The 24,364-nt window shown below is 38.2% G+C and overlaps 1 protein-coding gene across 2 annotated transcripts in view; it reads left to right on the forward strand.

The window, feature by feature from the left end:
* The first annotated feature begins 7,191 nt into the window (after positions 1 to 7,191).
* The window catches only part of CASD1 (CAS1 domain containing 1), a 54,438-nt gene continuing 37,265 nt past the window's right edge, over positions 7,192 to 24,364 (forward strand). Inside the window, exons 1-3 of one of the 2 annotated variants that reach the window (XM_059171150.1) lie at positions 7,192 to 7,725; positions 15,597 to 15,693; positions 16,267 to 16,387. In XM_059171150.1, the coding sequence (XP_059027133.1) occupies positions 7,593 to 7,725; positions 15,597 to 15,693; positions 16,267 to 16,387 (351 nt within the window). In that variant the 5' untranslated portion in view covers positions 7,192 to 7,592. The remainder of the gene's footprint in view (positions 7,726 to 15,596; positions 15,694 to 16,266; positions 16,388 to 24,364) is intronic. The other variant, XM_059171149.1, reaches the window with a different exon arrangement.

Genomic DNA, 24,364 nt, shown 5'->3' on the forward strand with positions numbered 1-24,364 from the left:
TTGTTGAAACCAGGAAAGTAATGAGAATCTAAGGACAGGTAGTAAAGAGCTTTCTCAGAAGTACAGACATTTGGAAACACTACAATTGGAGCAGTAGGAAAAAAGACAGAAGCTGGAAAAGTGGGAGAAAGATAACACAACTGGGGTATGTGGAGAATTTAGACAAAAATCTGCCCAGAAACCTGAGGTTGCCTCTCACACATCTCCCAATCTGAACACAGGGATAGATGTAAACATAAGGTGCATTCACAATACGTTTGTTATATTTAAGACTATAATATCATGTTTGAAACTTTTACCTTATACAACTTCCAAATGATTACTGAGATTTCTGTATAATTTTTTCCAAGGTGAAATCTTCCAGATTCAAAAAAATGCAACTAAAAACATATGATAAGGTAACTGAGGAATAGTTTAGAATTTCTTATTCTTTTTTGTATCAGTTTTTGAATACTTGAGTAAACACAGATTGGATATTTGAGTTTTGTTTTGGATACACTCAACTTCAGAATCCAAATGCCAATATTCGAATTCACTGTAATAAAAGTAAGTTTTAAATCTACCATAGAAAATTATTCACTTGTCCAAACAAGCTAAAATTCAGTTTGGAAAATATTTATCGATTCCATAGTCTCAAAAATTTTTTTAGAAGAAAGGTGTATCAATTTTCTCCAGTGTTCTTCATTAAATGACCTTTAATTTAGATTTAAGAAACATTAACTATTTATTAAGTTCAAGGCATATTCATGTATCAAAAGATAATTTTTAGAAGAGGATACAGCATGACTTTCATACAGATATAAAATGAACATGTGTCTAAGTTTTTATTTAATTCATTAATTAATGAAGGAACCAGAAGATCTTACAATTGGTTCAAAGGAGAATTAAAAGAACCACACATATATGGCATTAGGAATGGTGAAATAAATTTGCTTAACAAATGTAAAACTTCAAAACTGCTCAATATCCACAGAGCAATAATCAACTGAATCCCAATGAGATACAATTTGCATTTCTATGGACAAAAATAATTTGCATTACTATAAGTATTATATAACTTAGAGCAATGTAAAATAACTCAAAGACAATAAAAGATTCAGAGACCCCGATAGAAGCAGATAATCTGGACAATGCCTACTTTCCCATTGAAGACAACCACAATATCTTGGACCGTTTCTAAGTCTTTCACAAGTTTTCTCTACAAAATACAAAAAGTACTAACTCCCTGTGCCCCAGTGCATAAAATCTAGAAGGAGGGGAATGAAGAAGACAAAGATAAACATAATAACTGAATAGATTATAAAGCACAGTGGGATGTATCCCAAAAGACTGAGCTGATAATTTCCCAATATACACAATCTGCACAAGCACAGAAGATATCTGTTCTGATTGGAGGGCGCCTGTGCTGGGTGCATACTTAAGCACAGACAGAAGCAAAGTACCATGAGAAATCCGAGAAAGGAAAGAGTTATAGGAGCCATAGGCTTACTTCATGGACGAGACAAAATGGGGCAGTCTTTAAAGGAGAAAATTCTTCTGATTGTGGTAATCATTTCAGAGTCTGCATAGATCAAGTCATCACACTGAACACTAGAAATATAAACAACTGTCTCTGTCAGTCACTCCTCAACAGAGCTGAAGTAGGGAAAAAAGAAGACAGGTTTTAAACAAGCAGAATGTGAGGTGCAGGGAAAAAAAGTATTTTAAGCAAAGGTTAGAGGAGGAGCAAGGTGACAGATATATAATGTTCCTGGCTTGTAGCTTAGCATGGTTGAAGGAAATGAGAGCTAAATAGAAGACATGGTGGTTTAGGCCAAACCACAGACAACCCTCAATGTAAGAGTATTGGAATTCTGTGTGTACGGACAGGGAACTCCCAAAGTTTTAAGCAGGGAAATGACAAGACCAAACAGAAGCCTCAGACAAATAACTCTAGCAGCAATTAGCAAAAGAAAGAGAGAGAGAGAGATTGAAAAAGTGAGCTATTAGAAAAAGGAGCACTAGGAATCTATTGCAATGGTCAGGTTGGAGCCTGAACCAGAGCATTCTGGGAGAAGGAAAGAGCCTAAGGAAGCCAGAATAAGCAGCATACAGTAATTCACTAATTAAATGATCTGGGGTTTTTGACTGTGCACTCAATATTCATTAAAATTTGAGCATACACCCCTCCAACTAATGCATATGTATTTAGTCATAAAAAATGTACTGGTCTATTAATAAACTAATATAATACATGTAATTTGAAACATTCATACGTGCTCACAAACTTTTTTTGGTCTTAAAGACAGTGGTTTAATTCGTGTTTGGATGCTTAACTTCTAAATGTCTTGTTAATTTCTATGGCTTTATATTAGTAGTAACTCACCTCCAAGCACCACAGATTTATAGCAAGATCTGTAGTTTACAATGAGCAAATGTAAATTCTCATTTCAAATAATCGGGATAACTTCAAAATTTTTTCTGATTTCTTACAGAATTAAATTATCCATGTCTACGTATGTCATGGATGACACATAATCTATGTATATATCTGATATATCTATATGTGTGTATATGATAGACTTTTTTTTAAAACAAGTAATGTAGTTGATGAAAAGCTTGTTATTAGCAGAAGATTCCATTCTATACATTCTTGTTTGCTAGTGCTTTCATAATTAGAATCATCTTCAATTCACATTTACCATAGGGATTTTTAAGTCATCTTCTATTCTGTGAGTTTAAATAAAAGTAGATAATACAATCTGTCAATCCATTTGCTAGGCTTATAGGTACAATATGCTTAAAGTCAACAAGTAGGTGAGCTATTGCTGATCTCTTCACAAATGTGAATTCCCTCACTCCCCTCAAGATTCCTCTCCATGTGCACTTGACATGACTCTACATACAGAACAAGTTAGAGTACCAGGAAAGCACTTACATGAAATAGTAATAAAACCTTATTTTATTGTAGTTAGGAATATTGAAATAACTTCCTAGATCTATGATAAGCCATTCTGCCCAGACATGCCACATCAGCAAATCAAAAATTATCTAAGTTTAGTGTCTCTGTAAATGCCCCCACTTAACCAGAAATGCAGTGAGCCAATATGCAAACACCAAGCTAGCTCTGGACCTTATACTTATTTTCTTGTTTTCATTCCCAAATTGACTATGTGATGCCAGTCAATTAGATATTGTCTCTTTTTCTCTTCCTTGGTTCTTTATTTTTTTATCCAATAAAAATTCCTGGTCTTCCACCACATTTTGCAATTCTGTGAAAGGAGCTATCCATTTCCCAAGGTGTTAAGTGAAGTTTGTTTTTATCACCTGAATTATCTTTTAAAATCATTTTTAACAGGAATTCACTAGAAATAGAAGTTTTAGTACTTTGTTCTGACTCTCCAATGGCTCATCTGTGATCACACACCCAACTAAAAACCCATACTTGCTAAGGCAGAGGAGAAAGATGAGTCAAAAATTAGGAGGCATAGGGCGCCTGGGTGGCTCAGTGGGTTAAAGCTTCTGCCTTCAGCTCGGGTCATGATCCTGGGGTCCTGGGGTCGAGCGCCGCATCGGGCTCTCTGCTCAGGCAGGGAGGCTGCTTCCTCCTCTCTTTCTGCCTGCCTCTCTGCCTACTTGTGATCTTTGTCTGTCAAATAAACAAATAAAATCTTAAAAAAAAAAAAAAATTAGGAGGCATGACTTGAAGACAGTAGAGTCAGTAAACTAAATGGTAAACATAATAGAATGAATGGGTTTCGAAGTTATACAAAACTGGTTTCCAACACATTGAATCTAAGGTACCAGGAGATACTCAGTGAAGCTATCCCTGAGATATATGAACGAAGTCTAGGGCACATGAGAGGAATCTAAGTTGCATGCATGGATCCAAAGTGATAGTTGAAGCCAACTTGCAACATAAGTTTCCCAAGAAGAAAAGTAAGCGAACAAGCAAACTCTGAAAAGTACTTACATATAAGGATTTGAAAAAGCAAGAGGATTCTTCTTGGAGATGCGTGAGAAAGGAGAGAGAAAAGGCTGTAATGTCATAGAAGTCAAAACGAAAAGATTTTAAGAAAGCAAATATTCCAACAACACTGCTCAGGGAAGAAGGATAAAGCTAGAATAAAGATATTGGATTTGGTCATTTAGGATGTGGTTGACATTTGAACAAGTGATTTAAGTTATAGGAGTAGAAGTCAGTTTTCAAGTTCTTAAAAATCAATTAAGCAGTGAAAGAAAGGAAGAAAAGAAAGAAAGAAGGAAGGAAGGAAGGAAGGAAAGAAAAGAAAAGAATGAAAGGAAAGAGGGTTATCACAGATTGTTCCTTCAAGAAGTTCGATAGGGGGGCACCTGGGTGGCTCAGTGGGTTAAAGCCTCTGCCTTCGGCTCAGGTCATGATCTCAGGGTCCTGGGATTAAGCCCCACATCCGGCTCTCTGCTTGGCGGGGAGCTTGCTTCCTCCTCTCTCTCTCTGCCTACCTCTCTGCCTACTTGTGATCTCTATCTGTCAAGTAAATAAATAAAATCTTTAAAAAAATAATAATTAAAAAAAAAGAAGTTTGATAGGGAGAAGAGAGATTGTGTAGTGAATTAAGAAAAGTGTTTTAAGTTGGAAACATTTGAGCTTATATGTAGGGCAAACAGTGAAGAGGAATAAATTGAAGATAGAAATAAAGAAGGGAAACTTATGAGACCAAGTTCTCAAATAGGGATATACCAAGATACAGATGAAAGAGGCAGCTTTAGGAAGAGAAGGGAGGAATTTTCCAAATCTGAAAAGAAGTATAGTTAATAATACCATATTGGGTATTTCAAAGTTGCTGAGAGAGTAGATCTTAAAAGTTTTCATCACAAGAAAAAATCTTTTAATTATGTATGGTGACTGATCATTGTGTAATACTTCATATATAAATATATATAAATGTCAAATCATTACATTGCACACCTAAGATTAATTTGTTAGATGTCAATTATACAATAAAAAATTAGATCAATATAAACTAATGAATGGATATAGTGAAACAAACAGTTTATACCAGAAGATTCTCACCTCAAAATTGTGCTCCTCCTACTGTTCTGGCTGCTCCATTTCGTCTCCTTTTCTTGTCCTCTTTATCCCCATGACCTCCTGTGGTAAAATGAGAAATAGATATTTGATTAGAAGAAGAGGGATAAGTGTTGTAGTTGTTTCTGTTTTTGTTTTTAAGTAATGCACATCTGTAAGTGTTCCTATCAGATGATTTCTCGTTTTATCAGATTATTAGGGGGTGAGGTAACCTGCAGAGCAGTACTAAACATTCTGGATGGTTTAGGGGTAGGCAAATCAACATGGAACCACTATCTAGTTTTTAACATCATCAGATTTGAGCTTTGAAAAGTTCAGTCTGGTTAGAGGTATGGCAGAGAAGCAGTAAGATTGGATTTTTGAGCCAGAATTGAGGAAGATAAGTGAAAGGAATAGGAAATTCAGGCAAGAAGTCATGCCTTAACCAAGGCAACAGCAAGAGGCTAGAGCACAGGCCTCATATTTGAGAGTTATTTAGAAGGGAGAAAGGGAGTGGAGCCAGTGGAGACCTCAAAGTCAATTACTCTTTCTAGATACTTGTCACAGAAAAAAGAGAAATGTAGCAGTAAACACACAGAAATAGTCCATGAATATATTTCATTAAAAAGAGAAACTTATTGGTAGAAGGGAAATAGCCAGGAGAGAGGGAGAACTTAAAGAAGACACAGAGAGGACGATTGACATAGGGATGACTGATGGGAGTCATCAAGACCCCAAGGAAAGGGATGGGAAGAGATTTAAAGCAGAGGAGAGGGCTTAGCTTTAAACTAGAGGGAAGGAAGAACGAAGTCCACAAGCTATTTACAATATTTCAGAAAGCCTTCTGGAAATTGCAATTAAATAAAATGTCAAGTTTCTTTACTTTTGGCAGGCATTAAATCAATCCTGCGGGCCAACACTGGTTATCACACGCTGATCAGAAATTCTAATTTGCTGTTGATGACATCATAGAAATTGCTAGGATGTTATTGGCAGACCATATGCTGTTAGCAGAGTTATTTATCTGGTTTTTACAATATCTGATTTAATTCCTCCAGCATGTGATCAAACTTGGATCAGAAGAGTGACAGCCAAAATTAAGCGACCATTTCCAGGGAACAGTGCCTAGTGTTTGTACACTTATTTAACTTTATTGCTTATTAGCATTACATCCATGACAGTGATGTATGTGATTTCATTTAAGTGACAAAATCTTTCAAGATATGGGGTCCACGGATGAAAACATAATAAAAGGAGTTCTTGGATGAAAAGAGTTGGGATGACAAGATCTCAATAGTCCCTTCAAATCTTACATTCTATAATTTTAAGAGGGGTTCATAAACACAAGTTCAGGAATGGCTAAATGGGAAAGTTGTAAAGAATACTTGAAAACACCCCACCTAACCAGTGACTCACTTTAAACAAGGCAAATAGATAGGAAAGCAATGTAAATAACCATTTGCATCTGGAGGGCAGCACAGGAGAGACCAAAAAAAAAAAAAAAAAAAAAAAGAGTGGGCGAGGGCTAACACTTAATAAAAGCAAAGGCATGCTTGCTTTATCGATAACCACAAAACATTAACCAACTTCAGGAGCAGGAATGACTGTCATGTGAGCACACTTTTTAATGTTTGGCGCATCCACCCAGCCAACCTTTACGTAGATACAAATGAAGAGCGAGGATCTTTTCCCCTCAACACCTACACCAACCGAGGCTCATTCTGTACCTTCTACTCTGTACTTTGGTGTACCTTCGCCCACTGGAACTGGGCAATTTTTTCTTTTTAAGTTTCAAAGGAAATGGGCCAGGAAAGTAAGTTTAAGAGTTGACTGGTCTTCTTCGTGGGTTGGGTGCTTGGGCTATCAGCAATTTCAACACCTGGTGAGCGTCTGGGATCAGCCAGACTGACCACACGCCAGGAATATCACATCCACCTGGTTGGGGGGGGGGTGATGGGGGCATAAAAAGGCAAGGAAAAGGGTCTGTTGGGGAAGGGGGGAGTAGAATAACGTGACCTGTAGTTCTGTTACCTCCAACCTGGGCTCAGGTAGTGGCCAGAGAGACACGAGAAAGCCCCAGGACTCGCTTCTGGGCTAACTTGGACCCCTTGTCTCCTCTACTCACATCCTCATGTCCCTGCCGCTGCCGCCGCCCGCCAGGGCCCATGACCCGGTGACCCCGGAGAGCGGTCTGGGGCCCGCGACCCCGGAGCACTGGGCATCCGGACCCCCCTCGCAGGCGCAGCCTCTATTAAGGCAGGAGGCTAAAGGGGAGGAGGAGGAAGGGGAGGAGACAGGCGTCCAGGGCGCCTGGGGAACCGGCACTGCCGAGCAGGGGTGGCGAGGCTGGGGTAAAGCCGCCGAGGCGGCCGCGGCCGAGGAGGGGCAGGTGGAGGCCCGGGGCGCCGCGGCGGTGGGGTCAGGCTCCCCGGCGGGAGGCGCGGGTGGCGGCCGCGGGGGCTGGCGGCGGCTCCTCGCCTGGCTGCGGCGGCGGCAGCCCCAGTGCTGCCCCTGTGCGGCGCCCCTTCCCCGCTCCGCCGCGCACTGTTGTCATGGAGGAACCAAGATGGCGGCTCTGGCCTACAACCTGGGCAAGCGGGAGATCAACCACTACTTCAGCGTGAGGAGCGCCAAGGTGCTGGCGCTGGTGGCCGTGCTGCTCCTCGCAGCGTGCCACCTCGCCTCCCGCCGCTACCGAGGTGAGCGGGCCCTCCCCCTGCCTGGGCCGGCCGGGGGAGGAGGCGACGCGGCGGCTGGAGGCCGCCCCCCTCGCCCAACACACGCCCACGCTCACGCGTTCGCCCGCCAGCCCGCGCGCCGGGCCGGCGGGGAGGCGGTGCCCCCACGTGCCCCCAGGTGGCCCGGGCTGCGGGCCCGGCGCCCCTGGCCGACGGAGCGGACCCCAGTGCGGGCCGCCCCCAGAAAAGGGCCCGTGGTCCTGGGGCCCCAGAGCCGCCAGCGCAGCGGTCCGGGCAGCAGATCCGGGCCTGGCGCGAGCTGCTTTCGGGGTCCGGGCTCCTGCGCGACCTGGGCCGGGGGAGCCGCACCAGGCCCGGGCCTCGCATGCACCAGGTCGGACCCTCGGACCTCGGGGGCCAACCCGGGACGCCGAAGGCGGAGGCCGCCCGGCCAGGGGCACCTTTGCCAGAGTTGGGGTCGTCGATTCTGAGCCCTAGGGGTCCGGCTCTTTGGCTTTTGTTTAATCCGGCCTCTGCCCTGTACTGCAGAGCCGAGCTGTTGTTGGACAGCGGCAAGGGCCGCCCCATTTTCCTCTGCCGCCCGGACGACAGCTGGCAAAAGATGCCCTTGGCCAAATGGAGGAGGTATCACCCAGCCTGTGTGATTCAGAAACGTTTAAAGGGTCTGGTTGCACACTTTTTACAAAGTAAATGCGCTGGGGCAGATAGAAAAGAAGTTACGGGTTGACAGGAGTCGAGGTGGGCAAAGAAGTTACGTTGGAAGCAGTTTGAAAGGAGGCCTTCGTGTGGGTTTTGAAATTGGTGTGAAGGGTAAAAGGAAATATGACCTTATTTCAAAACGAGTTATCTTTCAGTAATTAAGGGATATTTACTTGTCCTTGTTGATTGATTTTTTTTTTTTTTTTTTAATTTTCTCTGTTAAAATGCCACTAGGAGAGAGGCTGGCAAACTGAGGGAAATTAATAATGATATGATCTTTTATTTTTGGCTCTTAGTATTATCGAAGCCATTATCTGGACAGCTCTGGGTGACTATGAGATTAATTGGTCAAGATGTATTGTGTAATGGACAGGTGCACATTTAACGCTATTCCCATTAAACTTCGCATCCACTTTTGCAAAATATTCAGTAAGTGGATTATTGGAATCTGAGCTCTGTTCTCATCCCAGGAGATCTTTCAAAGTGTAGGGTATTTTGAGCAGTTTTGCTACCTTTTTTCCTGCGAGGATTATAAATCTTTAGTACCCTACTGGATGAATATCTCCGTATATAAATGCACTGAATCGATTTTAAAAGATAAATTCTTTATACCCTTTGGCCTTTTTCTTTCACCCTCCTATAGGTCACAGCCATAGATCTGGCTGGGCTTTGGTTCATCTTGGGTGGATCTAACGGAAATCAGACACTTTCACATGTAAAGTGAAACTAGCAATGTTGATGCACTCGAGGTTGTTTTGAAGAAAATTTCCTAACTACTATTAATCATTTTATGTCTGGTATAAGATGACAGTAACCCAACTCGATTTTGTCTATGTGAAGGTAAATGCTCTAACTGTAGTGCTACAGTGCTAAAGATAAATATCTGGTCCCCCCCTTTTTATATTGTGCTTTTGTCTTTTGATAAGCTTGGGTACTAATTATTATAGTTAGATTCTGTATTTCATCCTTTCAAGATCTGTCATCAGCAGAGAAAACAATGTCAGATGGAACTTTATGAGTCAGTGTAGCAATCTGGGGTTGTTGATAAAGCCTCAGCCAGAAGCTAGTCATAGCTTCCGTAGGTGCTTCAGTGTCTTCAGTGTGAAGCAGTACACCTGGTGTGTGTACTTGCCCAGACTGAATGTCAAGAACTTGCGCCAGAGACTGTTTGGGAAAAATAATGATCCTACCAAGAAGTTTTTAGACATCCTCCTGCTTTGGCAGAGTCAAACTGAGTGAGATGTAATGTTCTTCACACAAAGATAACCCTACACTTGAATCACATTATCATAAATCTTTAGAATAAGAAAGGACTTTACATTAGATACAAAGGTTTATGCTTTATGTTAAAATCTCCAGTGTGTGGGTGTGCAGATGCCTCAGGCAAGGTAGAGTGAATGCAGCTCCAATACCCATCTTCAGTATCTCTTGCTTTACAAACTATCGAAAGGAAAGAAAGAATTATGTACCAAAGAAAGTAAAGCTTGGTAAACACTACATGCTAACTTTCAGTACTTATTATATGCCAGATGCTGCTCTACTATGGGTTTTACATGTTTGAACTCCTTTTGTCTTTACAACCATTCCGTGAGGTAGATGAAATTACCATATTTCTTCCCACACCACCATTTTTGACATCTCTGTAATCAGGACAAATTCTTAAAAACTTTATTGCATGTCAAAGTTTAATTGATAACATTTTTTCCTAGTGTTACATAAAATAGTGATGTGTCTTATAATCAGTGGTCTTAGATCCAGGGAATTACGGTATTATTTACATTTTAAAGATGAGGCATGAGAGGTTAACTTGCCTAAGGACACACAATTAGTCAGTGATTGAGCTAGGATTTACAACCCAGTTAGTCCGCCTCATGCCATTAGGTTATGGACTGCCTTTCTCAGAGCTCCTTAGACAGTGGTGATGTATAGAAGATGGAGTGAGAAAGCATTTTCCAGAGGGACATGGATTAAATCATTTAGAAACACTAATTCAGCCTCACAGTACCAATCGAGTTTTCGTTTTCTTTTTCAAGTAAAATGGTTTTCTAAAAGTTGAATTTGTAAAACTTCAAAATCTGACCAACTTACTTTTTATTACCTATGTTTATCTTTTCCCTTCTTTCTAAGCTCCAGTCTCACAGTCTCAGTATGCTTTGCCCTTTTATGCATCTCACAGATACCTAATTTTCTCTGCCTGCAGTGACCTCTCTCCTTAAAAGAAAGTGCAGATTTTTCTTTCAGGGCTGATTCAAATGTCACCACCACAGAAATAAGAATTAGGAATCTAGTGTTTCTATAGCAATGAGTGCCCACTTATGTTGTATCATAGTAATTTGTATCCATCTTCCCCACACAAACTGTGAGCTTTCAAGGGCATTTTATGCATCTTTAAATCATCTGAGCTTAACATACAGAAGGAATTCCATAAACCACAATTGGACAAGTAGATTCTCAAAGTCCTTATTTCCTTATGTTTTTCTCCTTTTATTTGGTTCTTTTGGTTTTCATTGAATTTCATGTTCTAATAGTATGTTCTGATCTCAACTTTAGAAGATAGAGGGGTTTCTTTTATTTATTTATTTATTTATTTATTTGCTTGACAGAGATCACAAGTAGGCAGAGAGGCAGAGAGAGAGGAGGAAGCAGGCTCCCCGCAGAGCAGAGAGCCTGATGTGGGACTCGATCCCAGGACCCTGGGATCATGACTTGAGCCGAAGGCAGAGGCTTTAACCCACTGAGCCACCCAGGTGCCCCGAGGGGTCTTTATTATTAATATTACTTTCATATAAAGTGGTAGAATGACATTTTAAATAATAATCCTATTAACTATATTTTTCTGAATTTTCTCAATCTCTAACATTACTAAATCACAAAATGTCCATTAATATTGTGATTACAGATTAAAAACATCATTTCCATGACAAGAGGCCAGTAGCTATAGCCTTAAGGGTAGTTCCAATCTGGATAAATTTTAATTTTTTAATTGATAAAGTAAACTTGTCTCAAATGCCTTAATTTTCTTGAGATCTAATTCCTTTCTGTCACCAGGCATATTAAATGCGAATATTAAATATCATTGCATGTTTGGGAGAAAATTGAGTTCAAAATTCAGAAATTAAAGTAAAAAGGAAGCAACTCTTGGTCTCTTAGCCTTTCTCTCTTTGCCAGAAAGATCCTGATCTATATGACAGCATCTGTAATAGAGGCCACTCCTAGTTTGTCAAAGAAAAAATGTAAAAGGTGATTTTTCAACACAGACCAAAGTGTGACCTTGCTGAATTTTGGGCAAACAAACATTACACAAATCATGTTAAAAACTTTATGGTCTAATATTTTCATGGTTGGTAGTATGAAACAGATAGCTTTGGTAGGATGATTTTCCCAGTCTAAGGTACAGAATGCCAGAGGTCTTCTATTCAAAGGGAAAAACAAGTTATGGTTTACTTAGCACATTAGATGTTTTCTTTAGTTGTTATATTTTGTTTCTCAGCCTTTTTTTTTTTAACACGTGTTTGTCTTTATACTTACTTGGGCCTGGCGCGAGCTGCTGCTGGGGTCTGGGTCCAGGTTGTTTTTAGTATCTTTCTATTATAGAAAAATTATACATAAAAACCTGAGACTTTGGATTGATAAATAAAATGCTTATGGTTAAATAATAGACTGAGGAGGAGGGCAGCCATTCATCTAGATAATCTTAGTTTTGGAGATAGCTGAAGTAGATAGTTCTCTCCCTTTAGTTGTGTGTGTGTGTAGTTTTTTTGTATTTTATTTTGTTTTGTTTCTAGCTTGATTCATCCGAGCACTTGGTAACTTGCATCTCATACTGGTTGTTTTAAATTATAATAGACAAATGAAAATAATGACTGGGATTTTTTTGTTTTCTTTTGTTTGGGGTTTTTCTGGGTAGATTTTGAAAGGGAAATATGTGCCAACAGATATTTATGTATACTTAGTATACATGATAAAGATGTGGGACTTAAATTTATTTTAACATCTAGATTACATTTAGTGATTTGGTCCAAAAATATCTCTCAGGAAAAGGGAGCTTGTTTCAGAGTCTGGAGTTTTGTGGGAGTTTTCTTTTTTTGATTAGGTTGATTTATTTTCAATTAGGTTAAATAATAGTTATTATCACCACTATTTATATTATTTTTCAGACAAGTATAAGAAAGTCTCTTGCTTTTTCAGTTGTCTAGTTAGCAGTTCTTTTACTTTTCTAACAGTTCTTTATATTAGATTCTATCTATTGAAATAGCTGATAAACATTCTGTCCTCTGACAGAACCTCAACCAGTACTATACAGAGGCTATCGATTTCAGATACATAGATTACTAAAAAAAAAAAAAAAAAAACTTTGCATCATAAAATATATTAAGAAGCATCATCATCAACTAGCATTCATTAGCAAATTTTCTTTCCTGGAAATACCAGTAGTTTCTTTTTCTTTTTTTTTTTTTAAGACTTTATTTATTTTGAGAGAGAGAAAGCACAAGCAGGGAAGTGGCAGGCGGAGGGAGAAGCAGGCTCCTCGCTGAGCAAGGAGACCCACGCTGGACTCAGTCCCAGGACCCTGGGATCATGAGCTGAGCTGAAGGCAGACGCTTAATTGACTGAGTCACCACGTGTCCCAAGACCAGTGGTTTCTAAAATACGATGTTTCTAGTGACAACTCCAGATCTGTTTAGGGGGTGGGCGCAATATGGATTCGTCAGTTTATATCTGTTTTTTTTCCCACTAGCTGAACTACTAAAAAACAATGTGTGAGTGGTAATAGTGAGGAAAAAAGAACTCTGCATTTTTAAACACATTTTCTGATAGAGAAAAGACTGGTTATTTTAAGATGTTGGTATTGTACTTCCAACTTCATAAAACCATATTGAAAACCCTGTAGATACTTAACAAATAATATAATTCCACATACTGAAGGTGTGTTTCTGTTTCGAATTCTATTAAAAAAACAAAAATTAAATAACAACAAAAGGAAGGGAGATAGAAGAAAGAAAAGGAAGAAAAAGTCCACAGAATTAATGCCTAGTTATTTGCAACTTCTATTAAGTTTTTTAGAAAATACAAATTACTAACTTTTTGCTTGGTTTGTAGGTGTATTTAAAGAGTTAGAAATGCTACAAGTGTGGAATTTTCATTCTAAACATTTACTAGATTTTTAATATAGAACATTATAAAAGAATGAAGCAGAAGGATGTTCTTAGGAAAAAAACTTAATTGTGTGTTCTTATAGTCCTTTTTTTACTCCTTCTTGATTATTTATGTATCTTAATTTTGTTTTTTAGAACTAGAATTAGTTTTTAATAATTGGAAAGAATTAAGAACTGATTATTTATTGTTTTCTTACAGGGATGTTATTAAAAAATCTTTGAAATACCAAAAAAAAAAAAAAAAACCCTGCACAGGCTACATATATAATTGCAAAATTTTAATAATTTATATTTTTGCTTTCCCTATCCAGTTTTCTACCAGCACAACAATGCAGTATTTCCACTTTCTCTTCCTGTTCCATCTTAGAATTTATGACACTGAAATAACAGCACCTTCATTATTTATGCATACCCATCTTGTATTTGTATGACCTTTTATCTATACATTGGCCAGATAAATGGATCTACTTTAAATATTGTTGGGTGTTCTCTGTCCCCATCCTAAATGGTTCAGTACCATTTTTGTGCCATAGTGTTCCTCTCTCCTGACCTTAACTATTTGTGGCTTTTAATAAAGAACTAGAAAGTAATTTAAATAATACATATATTTTATTATAACCCCATGGCTTTTCTAAATATCTTGTTTTTCCCTTATCCATTTGACATATTTGGACTTTTTTAATACCTCCCACTCCCTTTTAAACTCCTTGAGTCATGTAAGTTAATGTCCAATAAAATGGCCAAAGGAAAAAGGGGGATTATCTCTCCTGTTTATACAAAACTGAAGGGTTTCCCAGGTGTGGAACTTTCTGTATGAAACCATGACAGCCTCAACCAAACTAGGAGGAGTTGGCTGGCTTATGAGCAGAAAGGAAGGCAAGAACATCAAGAGAAGTAGAGAGGCTGAATATTAATAATGTGAAATCTACATTTGTTATTGATACCGATACTATATGCCTTTAGCCACCATGTAGCTGACATAGTTCTAAGTCTTATCTTTGTAAATGATAACAGGGTAAAATTTGGTAAGCTCAATGCGAACTTCTTTTTTTAAAGATTTTATTTATTTATTTGACAGATAGAGATCACAAGTAGGCTGAGAGGCAGGCAGAGAGAGAGAGGAGGAAGCAGGCTCCCCGCTGAGCAGACAGCCCGATGTGGGGCTCGATCCCAGGACCCTGGGATCATGACCGGAGCCGAAGGCAGAGGCCCTAACCCATTGAGCCACCCCGGCGCCCCCAGTAGGAACTTCTTAAATAAATCTTCTGTTTGCACATTTACAGAATAGGGCTAGCATACTTCCTCACAGGGAAGTTGTGAAAATCAGGGAATAGGTGGTTTTTGTTTTTTTTTAAAAGATTTACTTATTTATTTATTTGACAGACTGAGATCACAAGGAGGCAGAGAGGCAGGCAGAGAGAGAAGAGGAAGCAGGCTCCCCGCTGAGCAGAGAGCCCCATATGGGGCTCGATCCTAGAACACTGGGATCACGACCTGAGCCAAAGGCAGAGGCTTTAACCCACTGAGCCACCCAGGCACCCCAGGGAATAGGTTTATATAAAATATCTTCATTACTGCTTTTCCAGTTGTACAAATGGATTATACATTATAGTAATTGAATAAAGTAATTAATGAAGCCATTTCTTTTTTATTCCTTAAACTTTTCTTTTTCAAGTAGGAGTGGTAAACAGATACAAGGACTAGTTTGAGATCATGTCCCTAGAAAAAGACCTGAAGCAGAAGGCAGTTCTGAATATAGCATTTAAAAATATAGCATTTAAAAATTAGGAGTCCCTTCTACAGTGAAGCATCTGTCATTAGTGGCTCTTATCCTCTTGAATATTAATGTATTGATATTTACTGTGCTTCTCATGTATGAGTAATATCCACCTAGAACGTATAGTGAAGCATAGAAAACTTTGTATTTTTTCATCTCAGAGAGCTTACATGAGGTCAGATAATCAACATACAAAAATATGACTATTGTTTACCACACTGTTTGTTGAACCATTACAGGCAATGATTCATGTGAATACCTTCTCTCAAGTGGCCGATTTCTTGGAGAGAAAGTTTGGCAACCTCACAGTTGTATGATGCATAAATACAAAATCAGGTAAGGTTTCTTCATTTTGTTGCTTGTTTTCTTTTCTAGCATGTGTCTTAATATCTAGTGGAGAGCGGTTACTGAAGCAAAGAAAATACTATATGGTACTTTTCCCTATGATGGTAGAGAATTGCTGACAGAGTGGGGGTGGGAGGGGAGGTGGGGGCGAGCCCAGATGAAGATTCCTGCCAAAAGCATTAGGGAAATAAATTGTCCAAGCTTCTTTAACTCGGGTGAGAGAGAATCAGGCCCAAGGCAGTAAGTAGCCTGTGAGTGAAGGACTGTTGCTTTAGGGCTTGAATATCTACCTCATGGAGTTATTCTGAGATGACAGATACAAAGCACTTAATACACTTAGAGTGCCTCTTAAACACTTAATAAATGAGGATTGTAATTATTGATCATTGTAGAGTTAGTTTATCGTCCACAGGCTGGTTGGTTAAACAAACTGGGCCACCTATCTCTAAAGCAACATAAGTGTGTGTATGATAATCCTGTACTACTTTCTTCACAAACTATGTGCTTTGAAATGCCAACATGCTGATTTTATTACTGCAATTAATGTTTCTTTGTTGATTTCAGTGAAGCAAAGAATTGTCTTGTAGATAAACATATTGCATTTATTGGCGATTCAAGAATTCGTCAGCTGTTTTATTCTTTCGTAAAAATAATCAATCCCCAATTCAAAGAAGAAGGAAATAAGGTAAAACTTATCTATTCTCTCCATTAAGTTATTGTTTTAGAAGTTAACTAACTGGGTAGTTATAGGAGGAATATTCCTCTCCACATTAACAAAGAGAACTATAAAAGTTTTACTTTGGTTTTGGGAAAGATAGAGGGAAAAAGGGATGGTAGCCATAATGGGGAACATAATGGAGAACACAAGAAGAAGTGGTGGATAAGGTATTAGTAAACCTTTTATACCATAAACTACTAATTTTCAGAAATAGTAAGTTCTTTCAGTAGAAAAACATTTTAGAATTCCTTAGAACACTAAGAGCAAATATCCCTCATTCTTCTTTTCATATTTTGCCATATTTCTTTTTAATCGCTTAAAAAAGTGATAATAATCTTGTAATCTTTTAGCATGTACAATTTATGTCTTGCTTCTTTCCCCACCACTTACCATAATTCACCATATTATTATATAATCAATATAAGTATCTTCATAATGGCAATGTGTTATTGAGTGGATATATGTATAATTTTATATAATTTTCTTTTCTTTTTGTAATTTTCTATTTTTTCTTAATTTTACAATTTAAAAAAAGGACATTCTTGATTACATTTTTGCATGAAAACTCTGCTTTTTAGATTATTTCTGTAGAATTGAATCTCTGTAATGCAAATATTAGGTTAAAGAATACAAACATTTTTAAAGCTACTGATTAAAGCACTAAACTATTTTAATTTACACTGCTATTAGCAATGTCCATCAGGACCTAATTTTCTGCAGCTTTGCTGGCACTGGGCAATTATACTGTATACATAAAACAACAATGCGACAAATTTCTGCTCTTTTTATAGAAAATTTCTGATTTTAAAAATGTATCTGTCTTTGAAAACTAACAAGAATGGATCTCCCTACATATATTTGTTAATTTGTTGATTAGTTAATATTTTGTGGATTACCTCATCTTGTCTTTCTTTTTATACATTTTTAAGTGATCCAAAATTCCAGTCCCTGTCTTCAACTGTGGATGATTGGGAGTGGGTGATAGCAGGGAGAGAAAAGTAAAATACAAGAAAGTTTAGAATTGTAGGGGGAATAGGTAATGATTTTATGATGAAAATCTGATTGTTCCCCTCAATTAGCCCTGTGGTAAGGAGTTGAAAAGTGAGGGACTTCCCAGCTAAGTATGTATCTAGTCAACATAGTCACTACATCCTTGGGAACTATTCCTGTGAGAAGAGTCCATTGGCTATTCAAGATTTTGTCTGCTAGGAAAGGGTAGTATAGATTCTAAATTTGAACAAGGGTAAGTGATAAAGTCCACTATTCATTTATTTTGATATCTGTAATTGTATTTTTCATTTGTATTTATATACACAAAATTATACAGAAAGATTTAAACTATTTAATGATATGAGATTATCATACTTTTAAAGTAAAATACTTTCAGTGAACTTGTAAAAAGTAAAGAGATTTCTAACTTCAAAGAAGCAGTTTTAATATTTCTAGGCTAGTATGAATTTCTGAAAATTAGAATAATGGATTTGGCAGCAGTTAGTTAAAAAAACTATGATTTAGTTTACAGCCAAAAGTAGGTACAATATGGTACATTGTTTCAGAACCCTGGTTATAACACAAGGTTTCCAGTCTTTATTTTCTAGAGGTGCTCAGTTAACCCACAATTATCAAACAAGATACATTTAAATTTGTGTGCATTTAAAAAAGAAACAAAGACAGTTTGTCATAGTCTAAGAGAGACAGTTGCTGAGAAACTAGTTCAAACTGCTGGTGGAACATTTGCCAAAATGTATTTTACTTAGTTCCCTTGTCTAAACACCTTGAAGACAGAGATAGTGTATTATCATTATTATTTTTAAAATACATTTCTTGTATCTTACAAAACCTGGCATATTGGAGAGGCTGATTATTATTATTTTAGCCTTGGTATGGGTTTCTTTGGGAAGAGTAGGAGTATTGAAGATAATTCATTTGAATTTTTCTTCTCCGTGTTGAGGGAAAAAAAAAAAAATGAGCTGTAGAACAGGACTCTTTTCTCAAATTCCATTTTGTGGAAGACTAGTTCTACAAAAAGCTCTGGTCAAATAAATTTGGGCAGAGCTGGACATCATATCTCCCTTTTAGATGGTTTTACTTTAGGCTGGGATATTAAAAACTTGAGAAGTCTTGCAGTAAATCAGACAAACAAACAAACAAGAAAAGCTCTGTTTGTGTTGCTTTCAGCCAGAGTGCAAACTAGATACTCTGGGGGCCCCTTGACCTCAAATCAGCTAGATCCTAGATTAAAAAATATATACTTGTTGATGTATTTCTAGACTTTGAGGAAATGGGAGACACTCCCCAGAAAAGGAACAAACCATGAGTCAAAACCAGAGACGGGAACAATAATAGCACTCAGTGGAGGTTCAGGCTGCCCTGAAGACAGATGCCAAAGGCTGCAATGCTTTGTATGTAGAAGGCAAAGCTTTGGGCCAGCAGATTTCTCAGTGGTAATATTGGAAGCCAGAGGACACTAGAATAGTAACTTTAAACTTCTAAGACAAAGGAAATTTCAATCTAGAATTGTGTACCGAGCATACAAATGTCTATTCTCAAAATTTAGAACATTTTCAGATAAACAAAAGCAGTAAGGGTTTACTGCTGGATAGATTTATAATAAAGGATTTTCTAAAGCATAAATGGAAGAAGGGAAATAATTCAGAAAAAATTATCTGAAATATAAAAAGCAATGGTTAGAGAAAATCCTAAGGAGGTATGTAAATCAAAAGTGTATAAAATTATATCTTTTTACACTTTTTATAAAAAGACAGTATTAAAGAACTGGCTAATAATAGCATGTAAGTTCAGAGGGATATGATCACAAAGTTTTCTTTTTTTTTCTTTCTTTTTTTTTTTTTTTTTTTTAAAGATTTTATTTATTTGTCACAGAGAGAGAGAGGGAGAGAGGGCACAGGCAGACAGAATGGCAGACAGGGGCAGAGGGAGAAGCAGGCTCCCCACTGAGCAAGGAGCCCGATGTGGGACTCAGAATGCTGGGATCATGATCTGGGCCAAAGGCAGCCGCTTAACCAACTGAGCCACCCAGGCTTCCCAGATCACAAAGTTTTCTAAAGTTCCTCTTTATTCTTTTAGGTATTATCTTACTTTAGAACTTAAGTTAAAGATGATAGTAAAATATCAAGAGCAAGAGCTAAAAGGATAGAATTAGGGTGGATGAATTCCAAACCAGAAGAAGAAAAAAATTAAAACCAAACTCCTCTAATGCCAAATATATGTCCCACACATACATAACATGCACACACATGTATATGCTCATACACATGTGTTCGTATCTACCTATACTAAACCATACATGTACATGTAAAAATCACTTTTTATATATATTCCACATATATTATAAAAATGTGTGAGGGAGATAGAAATCAAAAAGTGCAATGAGAAAAACATTTATAATCAAAATAAATGCAAATAGTCTAAACTTGTCAAGTAAACACAGATTTTCTGATTGGCTTTAAAAACTTTCAGCTGCTTAAAAAGACATATCTAAAACAAAAAGCTATGGAAGGTTTTAATTTAAAATGAGAAAAGATTTACTAGACAAATAAGAAAGATAAGGCATATTAATGTAAGACAATAGATTGTAACGCAAAGTGTTATTAAGGATACAGATACTTTTTAATGACAAAAGTTTCAAGTCACTAAGATTTTACACTCGTGGGCATAAAATAAATTAACCTTAAAGTGTATAAAGCAAAATTAATATAATTACAATGAAGAGTTGACAGATCCTCCTGAATAGACCAATATCATATCAAAAACCTCCCAAAAAACAAGAGCCCAGGACCTGATGGATTCCCTGGGGAATTCTACTGAACTTTCAAAGAAGAAATAACACCTATTCTCCTGAAGCTGTTTCAAAAAATTGAAGCAGAAGGAAAACTTCCTGACTCTTTCTATGAAGCCAGCATTACCCTGATCCCCAAACCAGTCAAAGACCCTACCAAAAAGGAGAATTTCAGACCAATATCACTGATGAATATGGATGCTAAGATTTTCAACAAGATCCTAGCAAACAGGATCCAACAGCATATTAAAAAGATTATCCACTATGACCAGGTGGGATTCATCCCTGGGCTACAAGGATGGTTCAACATTCGCAAATCAATCAATGTGATAGAACAGATTAATAAGAGAAGAGAGAAGAACCACATGGTCCTCTCAATTGATGCAGAAAAAGCATTTGACAAAATCCAGCATCTGTTCCTGATTAAAATGCTTCAAAGTATAGGGATAGAGGGAACATTCCTGAACTTCATCAAATCTATCTATGAAAGACCCACAGCAAATATCATCCTCAATGGTAAAAAGCCTGCAGCCTTCCCGTTGAGATCTGGAACACGACAAGGATGCCCACTCTCACCACTCTTGTTCAACATAGTATTAGAAGTCCTAGCAACAGCAATCAGACAACAAAGAGAAAAAAAAGGTATCCAAATTGGTAATGAAGAAGTCAAACTCTCTCTCTTTGCAGATGACATGATTCTTTATATGGAAAACCCAAAAGACTCCACCCCAAAACTACTAGAACTCATACAACAATTGAGCAACGTGGCAGGATACAAAGTCAATGTACAGAAATCAGTGGCTTTCTTATACACTAATAATGAAAATACAGAAAGGGAAATTAGAGAATCGATTCCATTTACTATAGCACCAAGAACCATAAGATACCTGGGAATAAACCTAACCAAAGAGGTAAAGGATCTGTATTCGAGGAACTACAGAACACTCATGAAAGAAATTGAAGAAGACACAAAAAGATAGAAGACCATTCCATGCTCTTGAATTGGAAGAATAAACATTGTTAAAATGTCTATACTGCCTAGAGCAAACTATACTTTTAATGCTATTCCGATCAAAATTCCACCATTATTCTTCAAAGAGCTGGAGGAGATAATCCTAAAATTTGTATGGAATCAGAAGAGACCCCGAATCGCTAAGGAAATGTTGAAAAACAAAAATAAAACGGGGGGCATCACATTAGGGATGCTTCAAGCTTTGCTACAAAGCTGTGATCACCAAGACAGCATGGTACTGGCATAAAAACAGACACATAGACCAGTGGAACAGTGTAGAGAGCCCAGATATGGACCCTCAACTCTATGGTCAAATAATCTGCGATGGGGTGCCTGGGTGGCTCAGTGGGTTAAGCTGCTGCCTTCGGCTCGGGTCATGATCTCAGGGTCCTGGGATCGAGCCCCGCATCGGGCTCTCTGCTCAGCGGGGAGCCTGCTTCCTTCTCTCTCTCTCTCTGCCTGCCTCTCTGCCTACTTGTGATCTCTGTCTGTCAAATAAATAAATAAAATCTTTTAAAAAAATAAAATAAATAAAAATAATCTGTGACAAAACAGGAAAAAATATACAGTGGAAAAAAGACAGTCTCTTCAATAAATGGTGCTGGGAAAATTGGGCAGCTATATGTAGAAGAATGAAACTCGACCATTCTCTTACACCGTACACAAAGATAAACTCAAAATGGATAAAAGACCTCAATGTGAGACAGGAATCCATCAGAATTCTAGAGGAGAACATAGGCAGTAATCTCTTTGATATCAGCCACAGCAACTTCTTTCAAGATATGTCTCCAAAGGCAAAGGAAACAAAAGCGAAGATGAACTTTTGGGACTTCATCAAAATCAAAAGCTTCTGCACAGCAAAGGAAACAGTCAACAAAACAAAGAGGCAACCCACAGAATGGGAGAAGATATTTGCAAATGACAGTACAGACAAAAGGATCTATAATGAACTCCTCAAACTCAACACACACAAAACAGACAATCATATAAAAAAAAATGGGCAGAAGATATGGACAGATATTTCTCCAATAAAGACATACAAATGGCTATCAGACACATGAAAAAATGTTCATCATCATTAGCCATCAGGAAGATTCAAATTAAAACTACATTGAGATATCACCTTACACTAGTTAGAATGGCCAAAATTAGCAAGACAGGAAACAACATGTGTTGGAGAGAATGTGGAGAAAGGGGAACCCTCTTACAATGTTGGTGGGAATGCAAGTTGGTGCAGCCTCTTTGAAGAACAGTGTGGAGATTCCTCAAGAAAGTAAAAATAGAACTTCCCTATGACCCTGCAATTGCACTACTGGGTATTTACCCCAAAGATACAGATGTCGTGAAAAGAAGGGCCATCTGTACCCCAATGTTTATAGCAGCAATGGCCACGGTCGCCAAACTGTGGAAAGAACCAAGATGCCCTTCATCGGACGAATGGATAAGGAAGATGTGGTCCATATACACTATGGAGTATTATGCCTCCATCAGAAAGGATGAATACCCAACTTTTGTAGCAACATGGACGGGACTGGAAGAGATTATGCTGAGTGAAATAAGTCAAGCAGAGAGAGTCAATTATCATATGGTTTCACTTATTTGTGGAGCATAACAAATAGCATGGAGGACATGGGGGGTTAGAGAGGAGAAGGGAGTTGGGGGCAATTGGAAGGGGAGGTGAACCATGAGAGACTATGGACTCTGAAAAACAATCTGAGGGTTTTGAAGGGGCGGGAGGTGGGAGGTTGGGGTACCAGGTGGTGGGTATTATAGAGGGCACGGATTGCATGGAGCACTGGGTGTGATGCAAAAATAATGAATACTGTTATGCTGAAAATAAAAAATAAAAAAATAAAAAGTCTAACCATAAAATGAAAGATGGATAAATTCCTATACCTTATGATTAAGAGAATCTGTTCATCAAAAGATACCTTACAGGGGTGCCTGGGTGGCTCAGTGGGTTAAAGCCTCTGTCTTCAGCTCAGGTCATGATCCCAGGGTCCTGGGATGGAGCCCTACATCAGGCTCTCTGCTTCCCCATCTCACTCTGTCTGCCTCTCTGCCTACTTGAGATCTGTCAAATAAATAAAATCTTAAAAAAAAATACCTTATAGAAGAAAAAGCAAGCTATGAACAGGAAGGTAACTATCAGTGCTGTTTATAATCTAGATTTGGTGCATTGTAGTAACTGGCCTAGACTCTACAAAAATAATAAACTTAATATTTGATATATATAAATACAATAAATTGATGTACAAGAGTTTTATTTTTTTTTATTAACATATAATGTATTATTTGTTTCGGGTACCGGACTCTGATTCATCAGTCTTACACAATTCACAGCACTCACCATAGCACATACCCTCCCCAATGTCCATCACCCAGCCTCCCTCTCTCTCCCATCACCCTCCACTTCTAGCCACCCTCAGTTTCCTGAGATTAAGAGTCTCTTATGGTTTGTCTCCCTCTCTGGTTTTGTCTTATTTCATTTTTTCTTCTTTTCCTCTGTGATCCTCTGACTTGTTTCTCAAACTCCACAGATTAGAGAGATCATTTGATAATTGTCTTTCTCTGGTTGACTTATTTTGCTTAGCATAATACCCTCTAATTCCATCCACATCATTGCAAACAGCGAGATTTCATTTTTATGGCTGCATAATATTCCATTATATATAGATTTTTTTTTTTTAATTTTACTTATTTATTTGAGAGAGAGAGAGAGTGGAGAGGTCAAAGGGAGAGCAGACTCCCCACCAAGCAGGGAGTCCGATGTGGGACTTGGTCCTGGGCCTCCAGGATCATGACCTGAGGAGAAGGCAGTTGCTTAACCAACTGAGCCACCCAGGCTCAGTTTCTTTTTTTATCTTTATCCATTCATCTGTCTATGGACATCTAACCTGTTTCCATAGTTTGGCTATTGTGGACATTGCTGCTATAAACATTAGGGTTCATATGCCCCCTCGGGTCACCTCATTTGTACCTTTCGGGTAAATACCCAGTAAGTGTAATTGCTGGGTCATAGGGTAGCTCTGTTTTTAATTTTTTGAGGAACCTCCATATGGTTTTACAGGGTGGCTGCACCAGCTTGCATTCCCACTAAGAGTGTAGGAGGGTTCCCTTTTTCTGCATCTTT

Source organism: Mustela lutreola, chromosome 4 (assembly GCF_030435805.1).
Source record: "Mustela lutreola isolate mMusLut2 chromosome 4, mMusLut2.pri, whole genome shotgun sequence".
Classification (NCBI taxonomy): Eukaryota; Metazoa; Chordata; class Mammalia; order Carnivora; family Mustelidae; genus Mustela; species Mustela lutreola.